The following is a 21,194-nucleotide window of genomic DNA, read 5'->3' as shown; positions in this document are numbered from 1 at the left end:
CAGCTTGCTCGGCCAAACCCAGGCCAAGAAAAGCCGATTTACGCGCTCAACAACAAGAAGGCTCAAGATAGAGTTGCTCGCCAATAGTAAACTTCTTAGTTAAAGGCCAATATCACGCTGATGATCAAGTCTCGCCTTCCCTACCAATAAAAGTCTTATTCACCAGCAGTCAACTTGCTCGCCAATAAAAAATTTCCCGTAACTGACAAAGTCTCGTTAATTATCTAGGCTCGCCGTAGACAGATTTCCTCGCCAGTGGTCCAATTCTACGCTGATAGAGTTTCACCCTTGATAGAGTCTCGCCGACGATAGAGTCTCGCCGATGATAATATCCCTCGCCAACAATAAGCTTCTTCGCCAATAGTCCAATTGCTCACTAATGCGAAATTCCCTCATCAATGATAAAGTCTCGCCGAATATCAAGCTTCGTGATTGATAAAGTTCCTCGCCCATCATCCACTTCCGCGCCAATTATTCAAAATTCAAGCCATTGATCCAGTTTCTCGCCGAGGTAAAGCTGCTCGCTCATGATAAAGTGCGTAGGCAATGACGCGGCTCCTCCAAAATGACTCGATTTCCTCGCAGAGGCCTGCTTAACGCTGCGGCAGTAAGGAAAATAGCTGTGAGGACACGACTATATAAACCCCCCGATTCCCCGTGGAAGTTGAACGATTCTTCTTCACCTCTCACACACACAACACCACCACCAAGACACCACGACCATCACCGCCAACGTATGGTGGGGGAAAGAAATTCCGATCTTTTGGGGGCGAGTCCCCCAAAACCTCATCGGAATTTCCATGCTACCCACCATCCCCATCCAGCATCCTTATCCAATATCTTTATCCAATATCCTTATCCAGCATCCTTATCCAGCATCCTTATCCAATATCTTTATCCAGCATCTTTATCCAGCATCCTTATCCAGCATCCTTATCCAGCATCCTTATCCAGCATCCTTATCCAGCATCCTTATCCAGCATCCTTATCCAGCATCCTTATCCAGCATCCTTATCCAGCATCCTTATCCAGCATCCTTACCCAGCATCCTTACCCAGCATCCTTATTCACCCTGCCAATGAAGCCTTAGTCAAGTGACTTTGTGCCGAGGTGTCAGTAGGACCAAGTGGTCCTACTGGCCTAGGACGACGACTGGCACCTTCTCGTGGTGTTCTAGTTCAGTAACCAAAAAGCTTTGGTGAAGCGAAGACCAGTCAACCTTACCCAAACCACTTACATTCACATCCACCGCCCTATTTCCCTACCATGGTCCTCCGTCCCCTTCTCCTTCCTCTTCCCCTTCCTCTTCCTTATTTCTTGTCCTTCTTCTTTATTTCTTCTCCTTCTTCCTTATTTCTCCTTCTTCCTTGTTTCTCCTTCTTCCTTGTTTCTCCTTCTCCCTTGTTTCTCCTTCTTCCTCCTCCGACACCCTTGTCCTTTGTCCTCCTACCTCCCTCATACCCTCCGGCCTGCTTTTTATTTTCTCATATTTCTTCTTCTCTCTCTTGTCTTTCCCTTATGTTTTTCCTATTCAAAATCTCTTTGGAACTCTTTTCTCTTTTCTCCCCCCTCTTCCTCTTTTTTTGGCAAAATTCTCGCGTAACGAGCATCCAAATTGTGGTATTAGGTATCCATTTTGTAGGTAGAGGTACTTAATCGACGTTGTGATTTCATAGGTATGTAGTGTTGTCCGTAGAAAAATAAACAGCATCTGCCTCTATTCATTTCTGTCAATTGACCCGTGCCAGACAATGTATTTGCATCATCTGCAGTAGCACTGCGAAGACGCGACTGACTACAATCACCCATTCATTGCCTTGGCCCAGCTGTGTAGTAAGATTGCTGCCATTCTTTTTGCTGCTTGGCGCAGTGAAGCTGTTGAGTAACGGGCTGTGTCAGTCACACGACAAACAGTTGAAGTCTGAAGTTCAAAGTCCACTTCCGAACACGCCCAGAACACGCACCACGCTGATCCGAGCACTGCCATCATTACTGTCTTCTTTCCGGTCTCTGAGTCAAGTCTCAGCTATTCATTACCCGGTCGCCGCGGACACTGTGGATCTGAAATTCGATCCAATGAGAGCTCGTCCAGCAACTCAAATTAGTCCCCGGGCGCGATCGATCCGGATCAGCTCAGATGGGGCAGCGCTTTGCCGTGCGTATTCGTAATCGCCAGCGTATATATCAAATCGCCAATACGCAACAAACATGTATATATAAGAGTCGCCAACAAGAAACTATATTCTCAATTCATATTGTACAGCGCTGCAGTTATAGAACTAAGACGCTCGAAAGAGACACGCTGATCTGGTCTGGGGCAACATTCAGGGCAGCAGCGCAGACTCCATTTATCCGCACTGGTTTTCAGCCCAGAGGCAAGAATGGCAGCGACAAAACACAAATATGAATTCGGTGGCCCGTAGGTTGATGATATTAAAAGACTGTGTTTCTTTTTATCTAACTCGTGAAATAGGTTAGGCACTGCATCGCTAGTCTTTGGCCTCCCCGTTCTGCTCTATTTCTTTTACTTCACCTGCAACGACATCACTGGCTGTCCGGCCCCCGCGCTCCTTGAGCCTCGGTCTCTCTCGCTGAAGCAGCTGAAAGATCAAATTCCGTGGCCTCAGGATGGAATCTGGGGCTTTGCTAGCTGGAAGGTCAGCGGCTGGGTGATGAGTTACTACTTGCTCAGCCTGGTGCTTTACCGAGTGCTCCCGGGCCAGGAGGTCTATGGCACGAAGCTGAGGGAATCAGGGCGGCCACTAAAGTACAAGCTGAATGGTAAGCTCACCATGATATATAATTGATTTATGAATGTGTCTCGAAAAACTAACCCATTGAAGCGTTTTCTTCGAGTCTTGTTCAGCTGGCTGCATGCGCCGTAGGAACACTTCTATATGGCGCCGACTTTCCTCTCTGGACTTTTATCGACGAAAACTATCTGCAGATATACACAGCCAATCTTATCCTCGCATTCGCAATCTCCATGTTCGTATACGTGCAAAGTTTTAGCGTCAAGTCAGGCAACAGCGAATTGAGAGAACTCGCGCTGGGCGGCCAAACCGGCAATATAATGTACGACTTCTTCATCGGCCGTGAGCTCAACCCTCGCGTCACACTCCCCTTCTTTGGCGAGATTGATCTCAAAGTCTGGTTGGAGATGCGGCCTGGTTTGACGGGCTGGATTCTGCTTGATCTTGCATTTGTTGCGAAGCAGTACCGCACGTACGGATACGTGTCTGACAGCATTCTCTTCGTTGCCTCAGTCCAGGGATACTACGCACTTGAGGGTCAATATGCCGAATCGGGAATTCTGGTCATGATGGATACAATTACTGATGGTCTAGGCTTCATGCTGTCCTTTGGGGACATTGTCTGGGTGCCATTTCTTTACTCTACGCAAACCCGCTACCTCTCTGTCTTCCCATTGCAGCTTGGCTGGACAGGAATCTCCGTCGTGTCAGCCGTCTTTGCCGTTGGGTTATACATCTTTCGCGCATCCAACTCGCAGAAACGCATCTTTCGCACGCAGCCAGACCACCCCAGCGTTAGAAACATGTCTTTCATACAAACCAAGCGAGGGACAAGACTGCTTGCGGATGGATGGTGGGGAGTGTCGCGCCACATCAACTACTTTGGGGACTGGCTGCAGGCGTCGCCATTCAGCCTTCCTACCGGTATAGCAGGATACATGATTCTGCCCGCTGGGGCTGCTGCTACGGCGGGAGCAAGTGTAGTCACGATGCTGGATGGCAGACAAGTGGTGCAGGGGGCGGCAAGAGGATGGGGCATGATTTACACGTATTTCTATGTGCTGTATTTCGCTTCGCTGCTGATACATCGTGAGGGGAGGGATGATGCGGCGTGCGCAGAGAAGTATGGAGAGGATTGGGAAAAGTATAAAAAGGCAGTCAAGTGGAGGATTTTGCCTGGTATTTACTAGAAATGAGTGCGATGGCTGTTTGTGTAGGGCAGCCGATTGAAGAATGAGACCGTAGTAATGTCTTTCTACAAACAGAATATGCAGCAATTGGCCCGTGATAAAACACTCAAGCACAGAAAAGGCAATCAGTCAACAAGGCTGACATCTTCCAGCTGACTTGTAACCGGAAAGGCTGGCGCCGAAATAAAGTTACGAGATTAATGCTTGTTTCCTCTCGCCCAAAGCATCGGCGCCAAGCCTCCCGAGTCTACATGTAAGCTTGAATCAACGCAAAGCAGCCCAAAGCAGAAGGACGGTTTGCGGGGATCGTGCACAGGCTCGGAACGATCACGATCCATTGCCTGGTGTTCCAAAAGTCGATGCAGATGCTGACGTTTGTAAGTAATCCTTGCGTGTCAGCTACGATCTAAGACCTGAAGCACGCACTGGCAATAACCTTGGCGGAGTTTCGTTTTGTCATCAATGGATGGAATACTTGGAGAAATAAGCACATGCAATTAGGTACCTTAGTAGGTACTAGTAGCTCGACCCCAGTTCCAGCGCGGCCCGGATCATACTTGGCCCGTATTCCGCTAGTAGTACAGTAGTGTGGTGCTAGCAGAAACCGGGGCTCAGCGAAATCCTCAAACAGGGGCGCTTCAAACATGAAACTTGTCGAGCGTCTCAAAAGATGCGCGCGCAATTGATGCGTCCGTGTCGACGGGGGCAGATTGGACGAGATGCTCAGTTTTGATGTTTGAAGCAGGCGGCAACTTTTACAGAATCACGACGGCGGCAGCGCTCGATGATGGAGGATTGGACTGGATTGGACTGGATTCAAAGTTGGAAATTGTTGCTTGCTATTCGATGGAGCGATTCATAACACCAGCATTATTCCAAGATTAATACCACTACCAATGAAGTTGTCCCGAATCCGCAGCTTGCGCCTCATTGCATCTCCGCGTTGGCGCATTGACACGTGCCAAATTAGCAATTTGGTGTTGTAATGAGCATCCATCATGTATCACAAAACAAAATCTGCGTCCAAGTGCACGATCACCATCAGCCTCGCAAAACAAGGGCTTTAAAATAAAAAAACGAAACCTTTTCATCTACCAGATCTCACCCACATATTGAAACAACTGCAGCCTATTTTGAAATTTGTTTCCATCGTGTATCTACATGCACCTCGCAACCTCGCCAAATGATCAGAAAACAAGCATGGTCACTCCTCTATACCGATGCTAATATCAGAATTAGAGAACCGCTAATCCAGAAACCGCCCAGCGGCCCGATCGCCACAAAACCGTCGGCGCATGAACTCGACCCCGGCTTTGTCGCAGAAAACGCCTCCCGAAACTCTCTTCCCCTGGCCTCTCTCCACAACTACTGGTACTACTGCTTAGCATGCGCAACAACACAGTCAAGGCGGCTTCTTCTCCCCCCCAGCAAAGGCCAGTCGCACCCTCGTCCAAGGCGCATAGACGAGCAAAGATGAGAGATGTCAAACGTCGCCCTGGTTTCGGGGGACTCGGGCCCCCTTGCTATGAGTCTGTCCGTGGCATCTGATTCGGCTCTCGGCTGGTCGCGCGAAAACAGCAGGGAGTTGAGACGCCCAGGTCAAAGTTTTAGCGCCAGGAAACAAGAGAAGCAAAGAAGGAAAGAAGAGAAATAGGCAAGATGGGGCTTTTTCATGCTTTCGTCAATCGAGTATAAGAAGAAGCGCGAGTCCGGGACCAGGAGTTTCGCTTCTTCTTTCTCTCCATCACCATCACGACTTCCCAGTCACCAACACCTCAACTTCCTTCACTCCTTCAGGCCAGGTGCCTCTTTTTCCCAACCTTCCTTTCTTTCAGAGTTCAATTTCGACCTGGTGTCGCTTGCTTCGTCTTTTTAATCCTTTTTCAAAAACACGAAAACAACTACAACTCTCTCTCTTTTGGAGCTTTTCACCACTATCTTTTTACAAACACAACACACAATACCGCAAAAATGGTTCGCTTGTCAGTTGCTTCAGCTCTTACTTGTAAGTCGACAACCCCCATGGACCCAGATGAGCTTGTTTTTTAATATCATCTTTTAGTCGCCCTTTCTGTCTACGCCCTTGGTGACCCTGCTGGTGCCAAGAACGTTGGAAATGGCGCGGGTGGTCAGTTCATTGGCGGCCAGTGCTTGTCCAGCAAGGACTGCGCTTCGACTTGCTGCGCTTTCATAAGCGGTGGTGGTGTTTGCTCTGTAAGTCTACTGCTGTCCCTTCAACAGTTTCCAATCTCCAGCCTTTCCACTAACACTCGACTTCTTCCAGGGTCTCGGTGCTCAGTTCCAGGCTGGGAAATCAGGTTGTGGTTTTGGTGACGGTGGTGCTCCTCCTCAGCCCAGTGCTGCTGCCGGCAGCTCCAACTCCGGCTCCAGCTCCGGCTCTACATCCAACACTGGCACTTCTGCCAACGTTCCCGCTGGCTTCAACACTGCTGTTGGCGATCCTTCCGGTGCCAAGAATCTCGGTAACGGCCAGGGCCAGCAGTTCATTACCGGTGCCTGCCTGAGCGATGCTGACTGTGCTTCCGGCTGCTGTGCCGGCCAGAACGGTGGCGCTACATGCTCTGGTGTTGGCGCCCAGTTCCAGAACGGCAAGACTGGCTGTGGCTTCAATGCCAACGGCGGCTCTTCTTCTTCTGCCCCTGCTCCTGCGCCCAGCTCCAGCAGCGGCTCCAGCTCCGGCTCTACTAACAGCGCTGTTGCTGCTCCCGCTGGCTTCAACACTGCTGTTGGCGACCCAGCTGGTGCCAAGAACCTCGGCAACGGCAAGGGTCAGCAGTTCATTACTGGTGCCTGCCTCAGCGATGCCGACTGTGCTTCTGGCTGCTGTGCTGGCCAGAACGGCGGTGCCACTTGCTCCGGTGTTGGTGCCCAGTTCCAGAACGGCAAGACTGGCTGCGGCTTCTCTGCTGCTACCAAGCGAAGCTTCGAGTTCTCTCGCATTGCCCGACGATTCAAGGCTTAAATGGATGATATAGAAAAAACCGGTGGTTCAGTACTGGGGACTGAGGTGTAGAGACAAGGATGACTTTGATTCCGGGTCTCACTTAATTCGGTGGTCGTTATCTAGGTACCTAATTCATACTCTACATGGCTAGACTTTAATAGATATCAATCATCACTTCCAACTAAGATTTGTTTATACTCATGCGTGTGCAATGCAGTGTAATTGACTGTTTAGAAATCGGCTTCTAGGCTCCGCCGCTTATGGACAACGACGAGGCGGATATCTACCATCTAATAATTAGTACATACTTTCAATATTACAAGTGACATGATTGCTATATGTACTCACTTTGTCATCTCTTGCGCTGAAAAGGGACCGTTTCCAGTGGCCTTTTGGATCATAATCAAGACATTACTTTTACAACAGTACAGCGAGAAATTCGTTATCAGCCCCTCATCGTCAAACGTCGCAACAAGCGTCTCGGGAAAGTCCTCCAGCACCTCCGAATGCACATTATATCGATTCTTCATCTCGCTGAACACGCGCATATCGGCTTCGCTAATCGCCTGGCTGACAACGGTCCGCTGCTCGAGGTACACGTGCTTCATGACATCGCGCAGTTTTGCGACGACGCCGTCTCTGCCGCGGGTCGGCTCGTTGGCCTCTCGCATGCTTTCAAAGTTGACGACGCAGTCTTTGGCGAAGAAGGAGGCGAAGGAGAGGAGTTCGGCGTCTGAGGAGTCGGGGCGGAGGGCTTCGAGTTGGTTGTAGAGGGCGTTGAGGCGGGATTCGAGGATGCCGGCGGAGAGCATTGTGTTTTATTCCTTTTTTCTGTTTTCTTCTATCAAATATAGTGCAGATGTTGTTGATATTAAATCTATTAGATATGATGTAGATGTTGTTGATATGGAGTGGAAATTGAGTACACGGTAGGCATATTATAGGTCAATATTACATGTGGCTTTCCAAATCTACGATTACTTTACATCCTACTGCAGGTCCCCCAGAAGGCAGCAGAATTAAAACGTGCCCTCCATACCTACTTTGACACCGGCAACTAGGAAGCACTTCCGCGATCATGGTAAAGAAACCACCTACTTTACTATGAGGCACATTCATCGCCATAGTGCATATTGTATCAAGTATGCAGCAAACTTACATAGTGAGAAGCGGGGGCGGTCATACGTGAAGGAAGCTGACTGCATGCATCGCGAAGCGGAGTCACTGAGTGAAAACAGTGCTCTGCAGTGGATGCGAATGCAGCTTATATCACATTGCATTTGCTATACCTATACTGTACGATGAGATGTACTATTAGCCAGGGAATGGTTGAATGGGGGGATGGAAGATGCGAGAACCGCGTGCTTTGTTCTGATACAGGGTCTTGCGCGGCTAATTCGCCTATCAAATCCCCGGCTCTGGGAAACGTCCATATCCAGCGTTGTGTTGATTGGCCAGCATGTACGCATTGTTCGTCAACAAGGTCCCTAATAGAGGTCCTTGTACGGAGTACGCGGCCTGTCATCTATCAATCATTGTGAGAAATGCATGCCCGGGTTACGTCGGATCTACCCGGAGGGGCATGGACTCCATCTCCATTGACAGATGATTACGACTCTACTCACAAATATAGTAACTGACATATGGGTGGATTTTTGTATGGTAGTCATCTATTTCACTCGGTCAGACAGTACAGTGGCTGGTGATGGTAAGAGAAAATAGCGATTCGTCCCGGACTTTTTAAGATACAGCTTTGGGAACAAGTTTCTTGCCCTTCGCGTCGATTAGAAGACAGTGTGTAGATTCTAATACCAGGCATAGCCCCTTGAAATGCAGCATGGGCATCCGCAAATGGAATGACATCGGAGGGTTTTTCCCACAGCTTATTTCCATCTTTCAACAAACTCGTCCCTCTTCTCGCTCTTCCGGTCTCTCCTTTGACCCTCGACAACTGCCAGCCTATCCTTTGCACCCTCCACATCAGCCGCCAAGAGCGTAATGGAGCCCCCAATCTCCGGATCAACCAGTCTCGGCTCATTAAACGGACTCTCAGCCAACACGCTGTCCCGCACAAGCTGGATAGCAAGCCGAGTGTCGTTCAGCTGCGCCAGCGCGCCCACTTCAAACGTCTCCTGCGCGTTCCGAGCAATCTCATCCGTCTTCTTCAATCGCTCCTCGAGAATCTTTGACAAAGCCACGATCTGTGCCCTACCGTCGGTTTCTTCAGACACGGACGAGGGGACTGACAGGGTGTACATGAGTGTGTCGAGTGGGGGCTCGTCCGCGACACCGAACGACCTACGGCGGCTGTGGTGAGAGCCAACGGTGTTGGAGCGCTTCCGTGAAGGAGGATTACTGCTCTTGCTCGGAGATGTGGGGAATATCGAGGCTGGGGCAGATGATGACGACTGCTTCACAGGCGGCAAGATCTCGACGGCCATCTCCATCTTGGCGGTGGAGATGAGTGACGCGGCGGCCGCCTGGTGCGACAAGTGAGTCTCGATGCGACCTTGGATCTGGTCAAGGCGGCCAACCAAGTGATCAAGGCATTTGTTAATCTGCCGAGTTTATATTAGTAAACATGAACATTGACAGAAATCATTTATGGACGCTCACATATTCCAGGGCCTTGGATGTGCGCATCGCACTTTGGCCGCCTTCTGTCGAGACCGTTTGGAGAGCCTGCTCAAGGTACTGCTGTTCCACAGACATCTGAGCAACGGAGAGTATTTCCGAGTGCAGAGAATCAACCTCTGCCTCGAGAGCCTGGACTTCGTCATGCGTCGAAGGCTGCACGCGCCCTGAGCGCTCGGCTTCCACAAGAGTGTCCATGTAGGTGGTATCTAGCTTGGCCCGAACGGTTTCAACCGTAATCTTCACCAGTCTGGTAGGTAACTAGCAGTTAGCAAACAATTCTCCTCGTGTGACGTGACGGGTGTTGTATGGGCGGCTAACCGCGAGCATGTCTCACGCAGCTTGTCAATCTTGAGCGTTTCATCTGGATCTGGCTGCTCCAGTTCCCAGCCCAGCTTCTGTAGATTGGCCAGCAGCTTATCATCGGCACGAAATATATCGCCCAGAGTACCCTTGAGGTTGGATCCAGCCTGCGTGCCTTGCTCCTCGAGATCAGAAATGCGAAAGGCAAGACTTTGAGAAGCCGCCTCTACCTAATAAGGACATGGCCGTCAGTAGGAAGCCTGTCTATCATCTTTTTGCGTTGCAATGTTACCTCTGCAGCAGCTCGTTGCCGTTCCGATTCAGCTTTACTTTGCCTATCAAGGTCAAGATCTCGCCTTCGAGCATCATTCTCGGCTCGCTTTCTCACAAGGCGCGATAGAGCATCCTGCTGCTGACGCAAGGTTTCGCTCTGCTTGGTTATGTTCTCCGTTGATCTCCTGAGTTCGTCAATGGCGACCTTGATGTCATCCTCGGTGACACCTTGTACCTCGGAGAGGTCGTGAAGGTTGGCCAGGATATCAACTTGGCCGTTCCTGTCCAGGGCAGAGTATCTGCATCATGGGTCGCTATGTCAGCGGCATTCTTGCCTCCTCTCCTCATAGAAGCTGTGTCTCCATACGTACATTGCCAACTCATCAGGTGACAGGAGATTATCGGTCGTGAGATGCAAACTCGCCCATTCAGCCAATGCGGCGCCGTAGTGGTCGTGCCTGAGATGCTGTTGCACCTCATCCCGCCGTACCTGGACGCCATGCGTGCGGGCAGCCTTCAGCAGCAGGGCCTCAGCCTGCACCCTGGTCTCCAGATCCATTTTGAGCCTGTGATTGAGCGAGATGGCGCTTCCAGAAGACCCGTCTTGGGGAGAGTTTGTCGTACAAGGAGCTGCGTGGTGAGGGGCAGAGGAGAACGGGGAGCACAAGACAACGAGCACGAGCAGGGCGTCTGTTGCGTCGAAGGCTTCTCGATACTGCCTTATCCGTGAATTGTGTCGATTTAATGATCCACAGGCTTCTATTCCCGTTGTTGCTGAACCTCGAAATAGGTCTCGCAGAGGATTTGATGCTTCGCGCAAAGCAGTCCTCTTTTCGCAGCTCGCAGCTGAGGTCGTCCAAACGCCCACTTGAAAGTTGCAAGAGGCAGATCAATTCGTATTCGCGTATCAACAACCAAATCACACGCTCTTGTTTCGACAGCTGCGTGCGCTGTGCAATAGTTGCGATGGCTCAGCGTCTCGATGGCGTCTGCAACTCAAGGTGTAGTGTTTTGTACTACATGCGGTGTTTCGGGTCTCAATTCGGGATATATCGTTCCAGGGGTTCGTGATTGGGCCCCAAGCGCCTGAGGCCCCCTGTAAAGCCATGATGCCACGGCCCCTGTAGCCACAGCTTCAGCTGCACGCTGGGTGCGCCACTGCCGCCTGACAGGTGGTGGTGCTGTCGACGTGTCCAGCCGCATCAGCGTATCAGCGACTTGAACGGTCTATACACACAGTAACCCGAATCCGATGGTTTTGAACTTCACCCTTCCAGCTGCTTCTTTTTTGTGCCTCCAACCGGACACACAGCAAAGCAATGCACTCCTCCGTGGCGTCCCGAGCGCAACCGCTACCGGGCGCAGAACAGAGGAATCGACTCGCCGTTTGTTCAGTGCCAGGTTCCAGCTCGTCTCTTCTATTAGCCCTGCGTGCATGTATCGATTTCGTCCGACGTCTCGCAGCACCAATGCCGTGACCCGAAAAGCTTCGATCCCCACTCTGTGTCATCTGAATTCCGTTTGTGTCGACAACCAAAAATGAAGAGAAGCTGAAGCCTCTGCTTCTGCTTTCCGGGTGTTATCTTGGTCAGCTCAAGCACGAACAGGATCCGTGGGCAGCGGATCGTACCGAGCGGCATTCATTCTTGGATTTCCTCGGACTCGTATCTAAGCAATTTGCAGATCATGATGCTATATCCAGTATCTGTGACTCGCACCATGTGCCACTACTACTCTCGGCGGGAGCGGTGCCGCCTTGACGATGGAGTGGCCACCCGGAGATATCTTGCAGTTCTGTTTTGGTGGTGTTCCATGCTCATGGCTGCAAGCTGAACAACCGCCCAGGCCGTTTTCTGGCAGTAAAGGACTTTTGCATCTTTCAGCCGCAAGTCAAAATAAAAGCTTGAAAGGCAGTAGAGACGACAGCCTGTCGAACTCGGCGGTTCCAGCCCGGTATGCGTCCGAGGTGGATCACGACTTCCGGATGTAGGACACATGTCTCAAACTTCGGCCGTCTACATGGAAGCCCGTCGTCTCGTCCACCGAGCTGCAAAGGCCGGCAAGTCCTGCCACTTAGACACAGCCCAGCGGTCCTCAACGGGGTAAGGCTTGCGGCTTGCCACCGATGCTAGATACCTGTAGATGAGAAATGGGATGACTGGCCGGAAGTGAGGTTGATGATCCAGCATCTGCCGGCTCTGTGACTCCACGTTGCCTTCAGATGGCCAGCTAACTGTGCAGCAATTCGTACATACCTATGCATGCGTACATGTAGTCGGTCCAAGGCCAGTTATGATGCTGTGACCAGCGTGATGCACCAGATACGTAGCCCAAGATTCGCAGCGGCCAGGGATCCTTCGTCACGCCCAGACGACCTACATTCACATCCACTGCCCTGTTGCCCTGCCATGGCTGTCGCACAATGGCGAGTATTTCAGCTGGTCCTCGCATGTCAAGGAGAGACAACTCGGAAGTAGCTCTGCCGTCTTGACCGCCTGCCATCAGCTGTCTGAGAGAGAAACCACACCAACCTGACAGCTGGCCGGAGAAAATCGACCAAAGCGAGACAAAACCACAAGAAAAAATCTCTCCGAAGTTATCATACAAGAAACTTTTGCTTTTCCCATCAAGGTGCCGCAATCCTGCCCTCCATTCTTTTGTTCTCCGCGGCGAGAATCTCCCACGACATGGCCGGACCAGGCATCTGGCGGCTTCGCTGGAACAATGCCATTGCTGAAGGAGCTGGATATTTGCTGGTTGCGACGATTTGCTTAGCGAGCGAGCTGCTCATCTGGGGCCTGAGCCGGACCTTGGGCTCGGCGGGCTTGGAGTTCTTCTCGACTATTGTCGGCTTGGTTCTGATTTTTGCTGTGAGCACGGCGAGTTGGGCCATGTGGAAGAGGAGCGACGACTTCTATCGGAGGTGGCTCAAGAAGAGAGTTCGTGACGGCTTAGTACTCCCCTGATTGTTGTTTGCTTGCTGTTACTGATTCACGGGATTGTTTCTTTAGGTTGACTTTATCAATGCCCACCTGGGAGCGGGATTCTCTGTGCCGATGATCATGCTGGACCAAGATGAGATGCTCAATGGCGGCGAGATTGGGCGGGTAATTGGCTCGTTCAGTAAGTAAAGATGACTGACTTCTGATGCTGCTAACAGTTTGACTTACCTCTTGGCTTTCCAGTTGCGACCAATATCGTGTCCTGGGTCGCCGTCTTCTTCCTCTCTGTGGCGGCCATCAGCGGAATCGCAAAGCTAATACCGCAGGAATCTTCAAGAAAAGGCTCAATCAGCTCCGAAAAAAGCATTGCGCCGTCGTCGTCATTTGACGAAGAGATCAGCTCGGCCGACTTTGAAGAAGATACTGCACCCCTACCAGCTACACAAGCACAAAGCAGGGCCTCGTGCCCGCGGATTCCAGATTCCGAGAGACAAACAAGTCCAAATGAGCAAACTGCGCCATCTTACAATGACGAATCCTCCACCTGGAGCTTTCTTTCACGACACTACCCGATTCTGCTGTCGCTCATCCTCATCTTCACCGTCGGCTTACCTCTTGCTGTTGCCGCAAACGAGGAGCGTCTCCTGGACGGCTTTGTCCTCTGGTTCGTCTGGATATCCTCTGTTCGATCCCAGCGCGCTTTCAAGCACTCCCAGCTATGCAATTACTCTATGCCATTGAAAAGGGGGCTCGCAACAATGATGAATCCCGTCTTGATAACCACGCTGCTCATGACGGGATACACCAGGGCCAAGTCTTCCGTTCTAGGACCCGGCGGCCTTACCAGGACATTGAGGACATTCAGTGGGGGCACACCACTGTATGCCATCTGGACATCTGCCATCAGTGGCGTGCGGATACCAAACAACCCAACTGGCTGGTTCGGCGCTGGTGATGCTGCGCTCTCGATACTCGAATGCGGCATTCTCATATGGGGCTTCAAGCTCTCTGAATGTCGCCACCAAATCTTTAGCATTGCCGGCCTTCTTTCCATCATACTATGTGCCGCGGCCGCAGCAGGCAACGTCTTCCTCTCTGTTCTCGCCAGTCGAGTCATAGGCCTCAATGCGTCTGAGGCGCTCAGCTTCGCGGCCAGAAGCACAACACTTGCTCTCGCTAAGCCTGCCACGGAGGCGATTGGTGGAAACAGCCCCGTCAACGCAATGCTCGTTGTGAGCAATGGCATACTAGGACAGCTTCTGTACCCATTCATCTTGGACAAACTGGGTGTGAGCAGACATGAAGACGACGAGATGGCGACAGTTCCAACAGCTCATGAAACAATAATCACGGCCGAGTCGCTACCCACACAATCGCCCCTGAATAGCCATCTCACTTCTCTGAGAGTCAACTCTAACAACACGATTACTTCTTTAAGCGTCAATTCCAGTAACACAATACCCTTCTTCCCCAAATCATGGCACCAAACCACCTCCACAACAGACAGCCCCGTCACCGTCGCCGCAGGCATAGCCATCGGCATCAACGGCGCCGCAATGGGCGTGTCCTACCTCTACGAAACACGAAGCCGCGCCGCGCCATACGCAGCCCTCTCGATGACGGTCTTTGGCGTGATGACGGTGGTTTTTACGACGGTAGAGCCGTTTAAAAGCATATTTGTTGGCTTGGCAAGCCGATGATGACGATTGACGATGACGACAATACTCTTTTTGGTTTTATACTACCTAGATTAACGATGCAACCTCGCTTTTATGAGAGAAAAAAAGACTTTTGTTTCTGGATACCATTTCAAAGAACAACATGAAACCGAAGAATCAAGCGCGGCAAGGGATATGAAGAAAACTATAAAAAGGATGACATGTGAAGGAGAAGAGCGGGAAATCTTGCTTGTATTGCATATTTATTTACGTTCGACATGTGTCATGAATGACGCCTTCTTGAGCGGCCAATATTTTGTATCAACTCTCACAAAATACCACATTTGTAGATTAGGGGATGGGGAGAGTATGAAGCAAACTTTATTGTGAATATGAAGAAGAAAAGAATCATATTGAAATCATATTCAGCTTTTTTTCACTCAAGAACTTACTCCAAGCTAAACAAGAAACTTTGATAGAGCAAGTATAGCGTAAAGAGAAAGTTCGTATGAAACGAAGACAAGACGACGTTTTAGCTTCTACCAGCGATGGTACATGTCTTTTCGCTACTTATCCAGCGCCGCCTACAGAAAATTGTGTCCTTACTATTCAGCGTTGATTCTTCTTTTTTTTTTCTTTTTTTTTTTGCGTTGGTTTTAGGAAATTGATATTCGAGAGTATCCATGCGTTTCATTCATATCATTCCACCTACTTCCTATCTTTCTCCTCTCCGTTACTTTTTTTTTTTGCTTATTTGGTATACTACATTCCTCGTTGGTGCAACAAGTGCTTTGAAGCAACAACTTATTCCAGCCTAGTATCAATAATGTCAGCAAATATAGGTTCATGTTGTATTATACCAGCTTTTCTAGCGTGTAACACATACCTCTCAATCAAGTGCAGCCCGCTCGCCGTCGACACAACATCGCTCAGCTCTCCCACCTTGAGCGTAAAGGCAACGTCCTCAAACTCCTTTTGCATCTCGCCGCGGCCGAAATAGCCCAGATCGCCTCGCTTGCGGGCAGACGAGCAGTCGGACTCGGTGGGCGCAAGGTCGCCAAGCGTGGAGGCGCCAGATCGGATGGTCTGCTCGTGGGCCTTGATGATTTCCATGGCCTCTTCTTTGGATCGTGTGATTTCGGCCTGTTTTAAGGGAAAAGAAGTGTTATTGTCAGCTCCTGTTCCATAGAAACAAAAACTCGATGCTAGCTGTATTGCTTGCTATATATCATATCGTACCTCGCGCCAGCTGCTCGGCCGTCGACTGTCTCGGTGCTTGACTAGCAGGTGGGCAGCTCGAATCTTGCCTTCGGGGACGCCTGGCACGGCTCCGGGCCGCGAACCGGCGCTGTGGTGGGCAGCCATGTAGTGCTTAAGCTTCTCGCTGTCGGTGCCCGCGGGGGGCTCCCATCGTGAGGTTCGCTCGGCCGAGTTGAAGTAGTAGGGCAGGTTCTTGGAGTTGGAGTGTCGAACCTCCCAGTTTGGAGGGAGACCGGTTTCAGACTGTGCCGAGACAATGGTGTTTGGGTCAGCATATGGCTTGTCCCAGTCGCGGGTTGACGAGTAATAGAGTCGGGTAGTAATGAGCAACGCCCTTTCTCTACTTGGGCATACGTACCATTGTGATTGGATCTGTTTGAGCTCGGCTCAACTTTACTTGGATTCAAGAGATGCTCTGTCGTCGCAATCAATGCAGGCAAGGTGGGAGAGAGTCTCTTGCAAGTGGAGTTTTGGTAAGGGAGCAAACAGCTTTTGACGGATGGAGCTTTTGCAACTCGCGTGGAGCCAATGGGGATGGATATTATGATGCAAGCTTGCGCTTTCGCTTCTGCGGGGGAAGAGGCTAAACGGATTGGAGTCGTTATATAAGTACTAAGGTAAGGTAGCTCTGGAAACGGAGGGAAGCGTGCGGTACAAATACAGCTGGGCAGTGAGTGAATGGGTGGTGGTGTTGATTTGGTGCAGATGGATGGATGGCTTTGATTCGACTCGATTTGATTTGATTTGTTCTGACTTGATTACAAGCAATTATCACCGAATCCAAGAAACGAAAGGGCGGGATGGGAATGGCCTAGTGTGGCCCTGATGACGTTCCATGGCAGGCTCTGGGATTGAATACAGCGCAACCTTGGCTCTGAAATTGAGCCTTGCCAGGCCAGTTTGGGGGAGACCCACGGCCGCGGGGCTCTGGTTCTAGCACTCGATTGGCCCTAGAGCTCTGGAGGCGTTAGGGGGAGGGGCACTGACGTTTTAGCGGTACGACTTTGCTGAAACTGTGCCCAGGGCGGCGTGTGTTGATGGGCGGCGCGGACAGCACGTCTCAGGCCGGTATTACAAGTACCTGTATAACACGGGCGATTTTACCTCACTACGTGCGTGCTTCAGTCACAGCTAAACAGCATATGCAGTGGATTGAGGTGGCAAAGGAGGCGAGAGACGGGCGAGACTTCTAGGAGCTCCTGCTCAGTCCGGTCACTCAGTCACTCAGCGAGAGGAAAAGTGAGCGAGTCATTCCGGCTCAAGGTGAGGATGATCACGGGATGCGCCTCAGAGGGCCTAAAAAGGCTGGGAGGGGTCACGATGGGAGCGACGATCGAGGCTTGCGCAGGAGAAGCTGATCACCAGGGGCGACAGAGAATGCGCGCAGTTGGATTGCTCAGTCAATCAATGCCTCTTTGTAGCTCGAGCCAGATCATAGATGAAGCGCTGAAGAAGCCGTTTTCTAAAAGCTTCTCGCACCGCTAATCGCAAACTGCCGTCGCCGCACCAACGAGACCATCTGCAAGTGTCCAGATTGGGGCAACCCCGGCCGTTTTATGTCATCCATAGCCGCTTTGCAGTCGCTATAATCAATGTCTATCAAGGTGATGGAAGATGCAGCATGTCAGTCAGTGTTAATGCTCCTCTACTAGGACCTCTATCCAGTAGGTCGACTACCACTTGATGCAAGGTCGAGACAGCACTCAACACTCAATGCAGACCGAGACATGGCTGTAGCCGCCGTGCTATAGACAAAGCAGAAAGGCGCAATGCCACCACGTTGAGGCCAGCGGACGGGCCTAGCCGCCACCCCGAGACTCTCGCTTTAGGATTCTGACATCTGCAGCGTTAATGCTGACTGATGACATGCGACTGGGGACCCGGCCAATCCTACCACTGACCAGCGTCATGCCCGTCTAAGCAGCTACTTTGATATACGGTTTCGAATTCTCCTACACGCAATCATTTATTGAGTTGATAATGCAACTCAATATGCCAGTAACCAGAGATCAGTAGGGCTTGACCCGGCTTGACGGAAACAAGTACCGAAGGAGTATCTCGTAGCGGGTCTGGATTGTATGGATGGACATCTGCGTAGAAACGCGAGCTGTGTCTGAAGAAGCCCGGCCTGCTCACGCCAAGACAAAGCCTGCTGTAAGATGCTGCATTGGCAGGATTATATACATGCACGGTATGTACGGAATAGCACAGCCTGTAACCTGAATCATCATTTCGGCATACAATGCTACGCTGTACCCAGGGCAGTTAAACTATTGATATCTTACTATACAGTCTATAGCAAATGCATGTAAAGAAGTGGAAATCAAACCTTGTTCCGCGCTTCTTGAATGAATAGAAGCAGCGGGTATGCTGCAAGACTCCCGGCGGTGGTGTGATTAACAACGCCGGAAGTCGAGCGAATCGCGTGTATCCCGGGTAAGGCAGGTCGTATTCGCCATCTTGATTCCGGAAACCAAGTGAAGAGTTCTTAGCTACTGAGATCTGAGATTCCAAAAAACAGCGTTGGATTAGTAGTATTAGAGTTATAAATTCAATATCAAACTCGGTTTCGCATGTCGAGGCCAGTGGTACAGCCACGCCAAGCTCAAGCGGCGGCGCATTCGTTCTAGAGTCTGCATATATGCGTGTGACAGCCCCAGGCCAAAAGCTCGAAGCGAGTCATGGCTGCTATGCACTCAAGACTAAATTAGACATATGAGGGTAATCTTTGCTGTAGGAAAGTACCTATACACCTGCTACTGCGGAAGAGTCCTGGCCAAGCTCGCAATGCTGTGGGGCTGGCAGTCCATCATTATCCCGAGTCTTCTCTTATACGTCCACGTGCAGCAAGAAAGAGCTTCACTCGTGTATGTTTGGCACGCATCGCCGTCCCCATGCCGACGGACGCCGAGGCCGCATGTATCTGTTGCAAGAAAGAAAGAAGCAAAGTGCACAGTCTTTCTTCTTCTATTTGATCAATAGAGAGATATGCTTTCATACTATAAGCCTCCAACCTGACTCATCGTGATAAAGCCACATACCATCAAGTATTTGGGCTGTGTCTGTGTGGCTGCCTGCACTGCAAGGTACACGCAACTAGCGCTCGCAGTGTGTGTGGCAGCTGGTCACGGCGGAAATGCACCTACATCAGGCTACGTGCGCCTACCTATGCTGCGTTACAACGGCGCTTCTCACTTGACTTTGGATGCCCGCCACTTTGGCCGATGCTGGCACGCAGACTCGGCTCTGCATGGGGTACAGAGTACGCAGGGCGTCGGTACCTCTGATACGGCGCACCGGAGCTCGGTACCGCCATCAGGCCATCAGAGGGTGAACCTTGTTCGTCCGTCTTAATACTCTGCCCGCCCCCAGAACATGCACCCATCAACTGCACACCTCTCCTGCACTTCTTTAGCAACAACAACACATCAAAGCAAAACAAGACAGGAAATACTCGACACTCAAGCACTCTACTCTCTGACGCCTGGTTCCTCACCAGATCAGCTCTAAACAACGAAAAGACACAAGATACGCAACTATCCTCAGGCCGAGCATCTGCTACTACGCAACAGCTACGCTCAGCATTTTTGCTCAGCTTCTTCTTCTTCTTCTTTCCTCCATTCACGACCTCGGATATTGCGACCACGCAAACTTTTCCCTCAGTGCCTAGATTCCAAAAAGGCAAAAAAGAGTCAAAACCCGCCTTCCTCACATTGGGCTCTGTCTACCGGCCAATTTACCCAGCCCACCGACCTCCAAGCACCAGCCAACACAGCGCAGCGCAGTACAGCGCAGCGCAGCGGACTCGCTAAAGCTTCGGGAGTTTCCCAGCAAGTCCACTGTCACTACTAGCGCCTAGCTCCCGCGCTACCAAGGATACGTACCCACTGCCGCTGGAAATTATCTGCCTGGACCACAGCCGCCAATCTCGGCTTACCTATTCCACTTCCTCATCTCTTCAATCCTTTCGACAACGGCAAGGCTGCTGCGCATCGACCAGCAATTTATCGCCACCAACGACGCGCACCTTGTCTCCTCTCCTTTCTCTACTCTTTCCACCTCATCATCTTCTCTCTTCTCCTTCTCAACTCACTCGCACAAATGGCCACTCCTCAGTCCACCGCCTCCTTCGAGGCCTCCGGCCCCAAGAAGCTCGAGCAAATCACATTTCGCTTCTGCTCCGAGTGCTCCAACATGCTGTACCCCAAGGAAGACGAAGACGCCCACAAGCTGCAGTTCACCTGCCGAACCTGCCAGTACACCGAAGATGCCCAGTCGACCTGCGTCTTCCGCAACGTGCTCAACAACTCGTCCGGCGAGACGGCCGGTGTGACTCAGGACGTTGCTTCTGATCCCACGGTTAGTACTACTGCTAGTGATTTTGTGCCTGTCCTCTGCCTTGGCTGCGGCGTCGTTGTTTACTGCGATACCTGCCGAGAGCCCAGCACCGAGCTCAGCGTTACCCGACACCCCGGCCATGCCTACGAGGACGAGTTTGAGGACCTAGGCAATGGCCACTTCAGCCTCCCCTTGCCCGCCGACCCCTTTGATGAATACGACGAGGAGTTGATGGAAGACGTCGAATCCACCGGCAGCAGCGACATGAGCGACTTTGCTGCGGCTCATTCGGATGATAACGACTACTACTTTCACAATGATGCCATGGCTGTCGACCTTTAAACACACCCTATCCCTTACGATTTCTACGCACATGTACTTTTGGGCATCCACCTTTTGAGCGAGAACCCTTTCTTCCTCTTCTTGTTCTCGACAAGGATGATCAGAAGCATCTTCATTCTTATGGCTCTGACGACTTTTTGTCTCGCGTTTTGTCGTCCTGGGTGTCTGTACTAATGGCAAGCTGAGCTGCGGTGGATGGGCAGGGCCTTCCAGTGGATTTCAGTTGTTCTGTTTTTTATTCTTCATCTGATTATACCAGCTGGCTGACTCTGCTTCTCTGTCTTCCTGCAACTACAGCTCCCGCGTTCCAACAAGGCCTGCCCGAGATGCAGCCATCAAGAAGCTGTCTTCTTTCAGTCTCAGGAGCGTAGTGCTGATACTGGCATGGTGAGCGAGCACCTCTTCCTTTTGACCCCGCAATGACAAGGGAGCTTCTCTTGTTACTTTCCCGCTTCTCCCCTTCCATTGGACCCAAAGTTAACCTGGTTGGCGGCAACTCAGAAACTGTTTTACGTCTGTTGCGAGTGCGGTCATAT

The 21,194-nt window shown here is 51.1% G+C and overlaps 10 protein-coding genes across 10 annotated transcripts; 4 read left to right on the top strand and 6 right to left on the bottom strand.

Annotated features, from left to right (window-relative positions):
• Positions 1-2,381: 2,381 nt before the first annotated feature.
• On the top strand, positions 2,382-3,943 carry TGAM01_v201327 (ergosterol biosynthesis ERG4/ERG24 family protein; the record flags this gene model as incomplete). The annotated part of the gene is made up of 3 exons (XM_018809083.1): positions 2,382-2,419; positions 2,474-2,781; positions 2,844-3,943. The coding sequence occupies 3 exons, from the start codon at positions 2,382-2,384 to the stop codon at positions 3,941-3,943; spliced, it is 1,446 nt and encodes a 481-aa protein (XP_018657658.1).
• A 197-nt stretch (positions 3,944-4,140) lies between these two features.
• On the bottom strand, positions 4,141-4,281 carry TGAM01_v201326 (hypothetical protein; the record flags this gene model as incomplete). The annotated part of the gene is made up of 1 exon (XM_024548741.1): positions 4,141-4,281. The coding sequence occupies one exon, from the start codon at positions 4,279-4,281 to the stop codon at positions 4,141-4,143; it is 141 nt and encodes a 46-aa protein (XP_024406557.1).
• Positions 4,282-5,914: 1,633 nt separating this feature from the next.
• TGAM01_v201325 (biotrophy-associated secreted protein 2) lies at positions 5,915-6,926 on the top strand (the record flags this gene model as incomplete). Its single annotated transcript, XM_018809084.1, has 3 exons — positions 5,915-5,948; positions 6,006-6,157; positions 6,228-6,926. The coding sequence occupies 3 exons, from the start codon at positions 5,915-5,917 to the stop codon at positions 6,924-6,926; spliced, it is 885 nt and encodes a 294-aa protein (XP_018657659.1).
• A 265-nt stretch (positions 6,927-7,191) lies between these two features.
• TGAM01_v201324 (hypothetical protein) lies at positions 7,192-7,720 on the bottom strand (the record flags this gene model as incomplete). Its single annotated transcript, XM_024548740.1, has 2 exons — positions 7,192-7,198; positions 7,257-7,720. The coding sequence occupies 2 exons, from the start codon at positions 7,718-7,720 to the stop codon at positions 7,192-7,194; spliced, it is 471 nt and encodes a 156-aa protein (XP_024406556.1).
• Positions 7,721-8,791: 1,071 nt separating this feature from the next.
• TGAM01_v201323 (hypothetical protein) lies at positions 8,792-10,677 on the bottom strand (the record flags this gene model as incomplete). Its single annotated transcript, XM_018809086.1, has 5 exons — positions 8,792-9,466; positions 9,525-9,792; positions 9,864-10,075; positions 10,138-10,417; positions 10,490-10,677. 5 exons carry the CDS (start codon positions 10,675-10,677, stop codon positions 8,792-8,794), a joined length of 1,623 nt encoding a protein of 540 aa, XP_018657661.1.
• Positions 10,678-11,328: 651 nt separating this feature from the next.
• Positions 11,329-11,762, bottom strand: TGAM01_v201322 (hypothetical protein; the record flags this gene model as incomplete). Its single annotated transcript, XM_024548739.1, has 2 exons — positions 11,329-11,683; positions 11,749-11,762. The coding sequence occupies 2 exons, from the start codon at positions 11,760-11,762 to the stop codon at positions 11,329-11,331; spliced, it is 369 nt and encodes a 122-aa protein (XP_024406555.1).
• A 982-nt stretch (positions 11,763-12,744) lies between these two features.
• Positions 12,745-13,011, bottom strand: TGAM01_v201321 (hypothetical protein; the record flags this gene model as incomplete). Its single annotated transcript, XM_024548738.1, has 1 exon — positions 12,745-13,011. One exon carries the CDS (start codon positions 13,009-13,011, stop codon positions 12,745-12,747), a length of 267 nt encoding a protein of 88 aa, XP_024406554.1.
• An 807-nt stretch (positions 13,012-13,818) lies between these two features.
• TGAM01_v201320 (hypothetical protein) lies at positions 13,819-14,760 on the top strand (the record flags this gene model as incomplete). Its single annotated transcript, XM_018809087.2, has 1 exon — positions 13,819-14,760. The coding sequence occupies one exon, from the start codon at positions 13,819-13,821 to the stop codon at positions 14,758-14,760; it is 942 nt and encodes a 313-aa protein (XP_018657662.2).
• Positions 14,761-15,522: 762 nt separating this feature from the next.
• On the bottom strand, positions 15,523-16,339 carry TGAM01_v201319 (peptidyl-prolyl cis-trans isomerase ssp-1; the record flags this gene model as incomplete). Its single annotated transcript, XM_018809088.1, has 4 exons — positions 15,523-15,532; positions 15,605-15,861; positions 15,958-16,221; positions 16,337-16,339. The coding sequence occupies 4 exons, from the start codon at positions 16,337-16,339 to the stop codon at positions 15,523-15,525; spliced, it is 534 nt and encodes a 177-aa protein (XP_018657663.1).
• Positions 16,340-20,079: 3,740 nt separating this feature from the next.
• TGAM01_v201318 (DNA-directed RNA polymerase II subunit RPB9) lies at positions 20,080-20,658 on the top strand (the record flags this gene model as incomplete). The annotated part of the gene is made up of 1 exon (XM_018809089.1): positions 20,080-20,658. The coding sequence occupies one exon, from the start codon at positions 20,080-20,082 to the stop codon at positions 20,656-20,658; it is 579 nt and encodes a 192-aa protein (XP_018657664.1).
• Positions 20,659-21,194: the final 536 nt, after the last annotated feature.

Source organism: Trichoderma gamsii, assembly GCF_001481775.2.
Source record: "Trichoderma gamsii strain T6085 chromosome Unknown Scaffold_3.2, whole genome shotgun sequence".
In the NCBI taxonomy this organism is placed as follows: Eukaryota; Fungi; Ascomycota; class Sordariomycetes; order Hypocreales; family Hypocreaceae; genus Trichoderma; species Trichoderma gamsii.
This window is presented reverse-complemented; position numbering and strand designations above follow the sequence as displayed.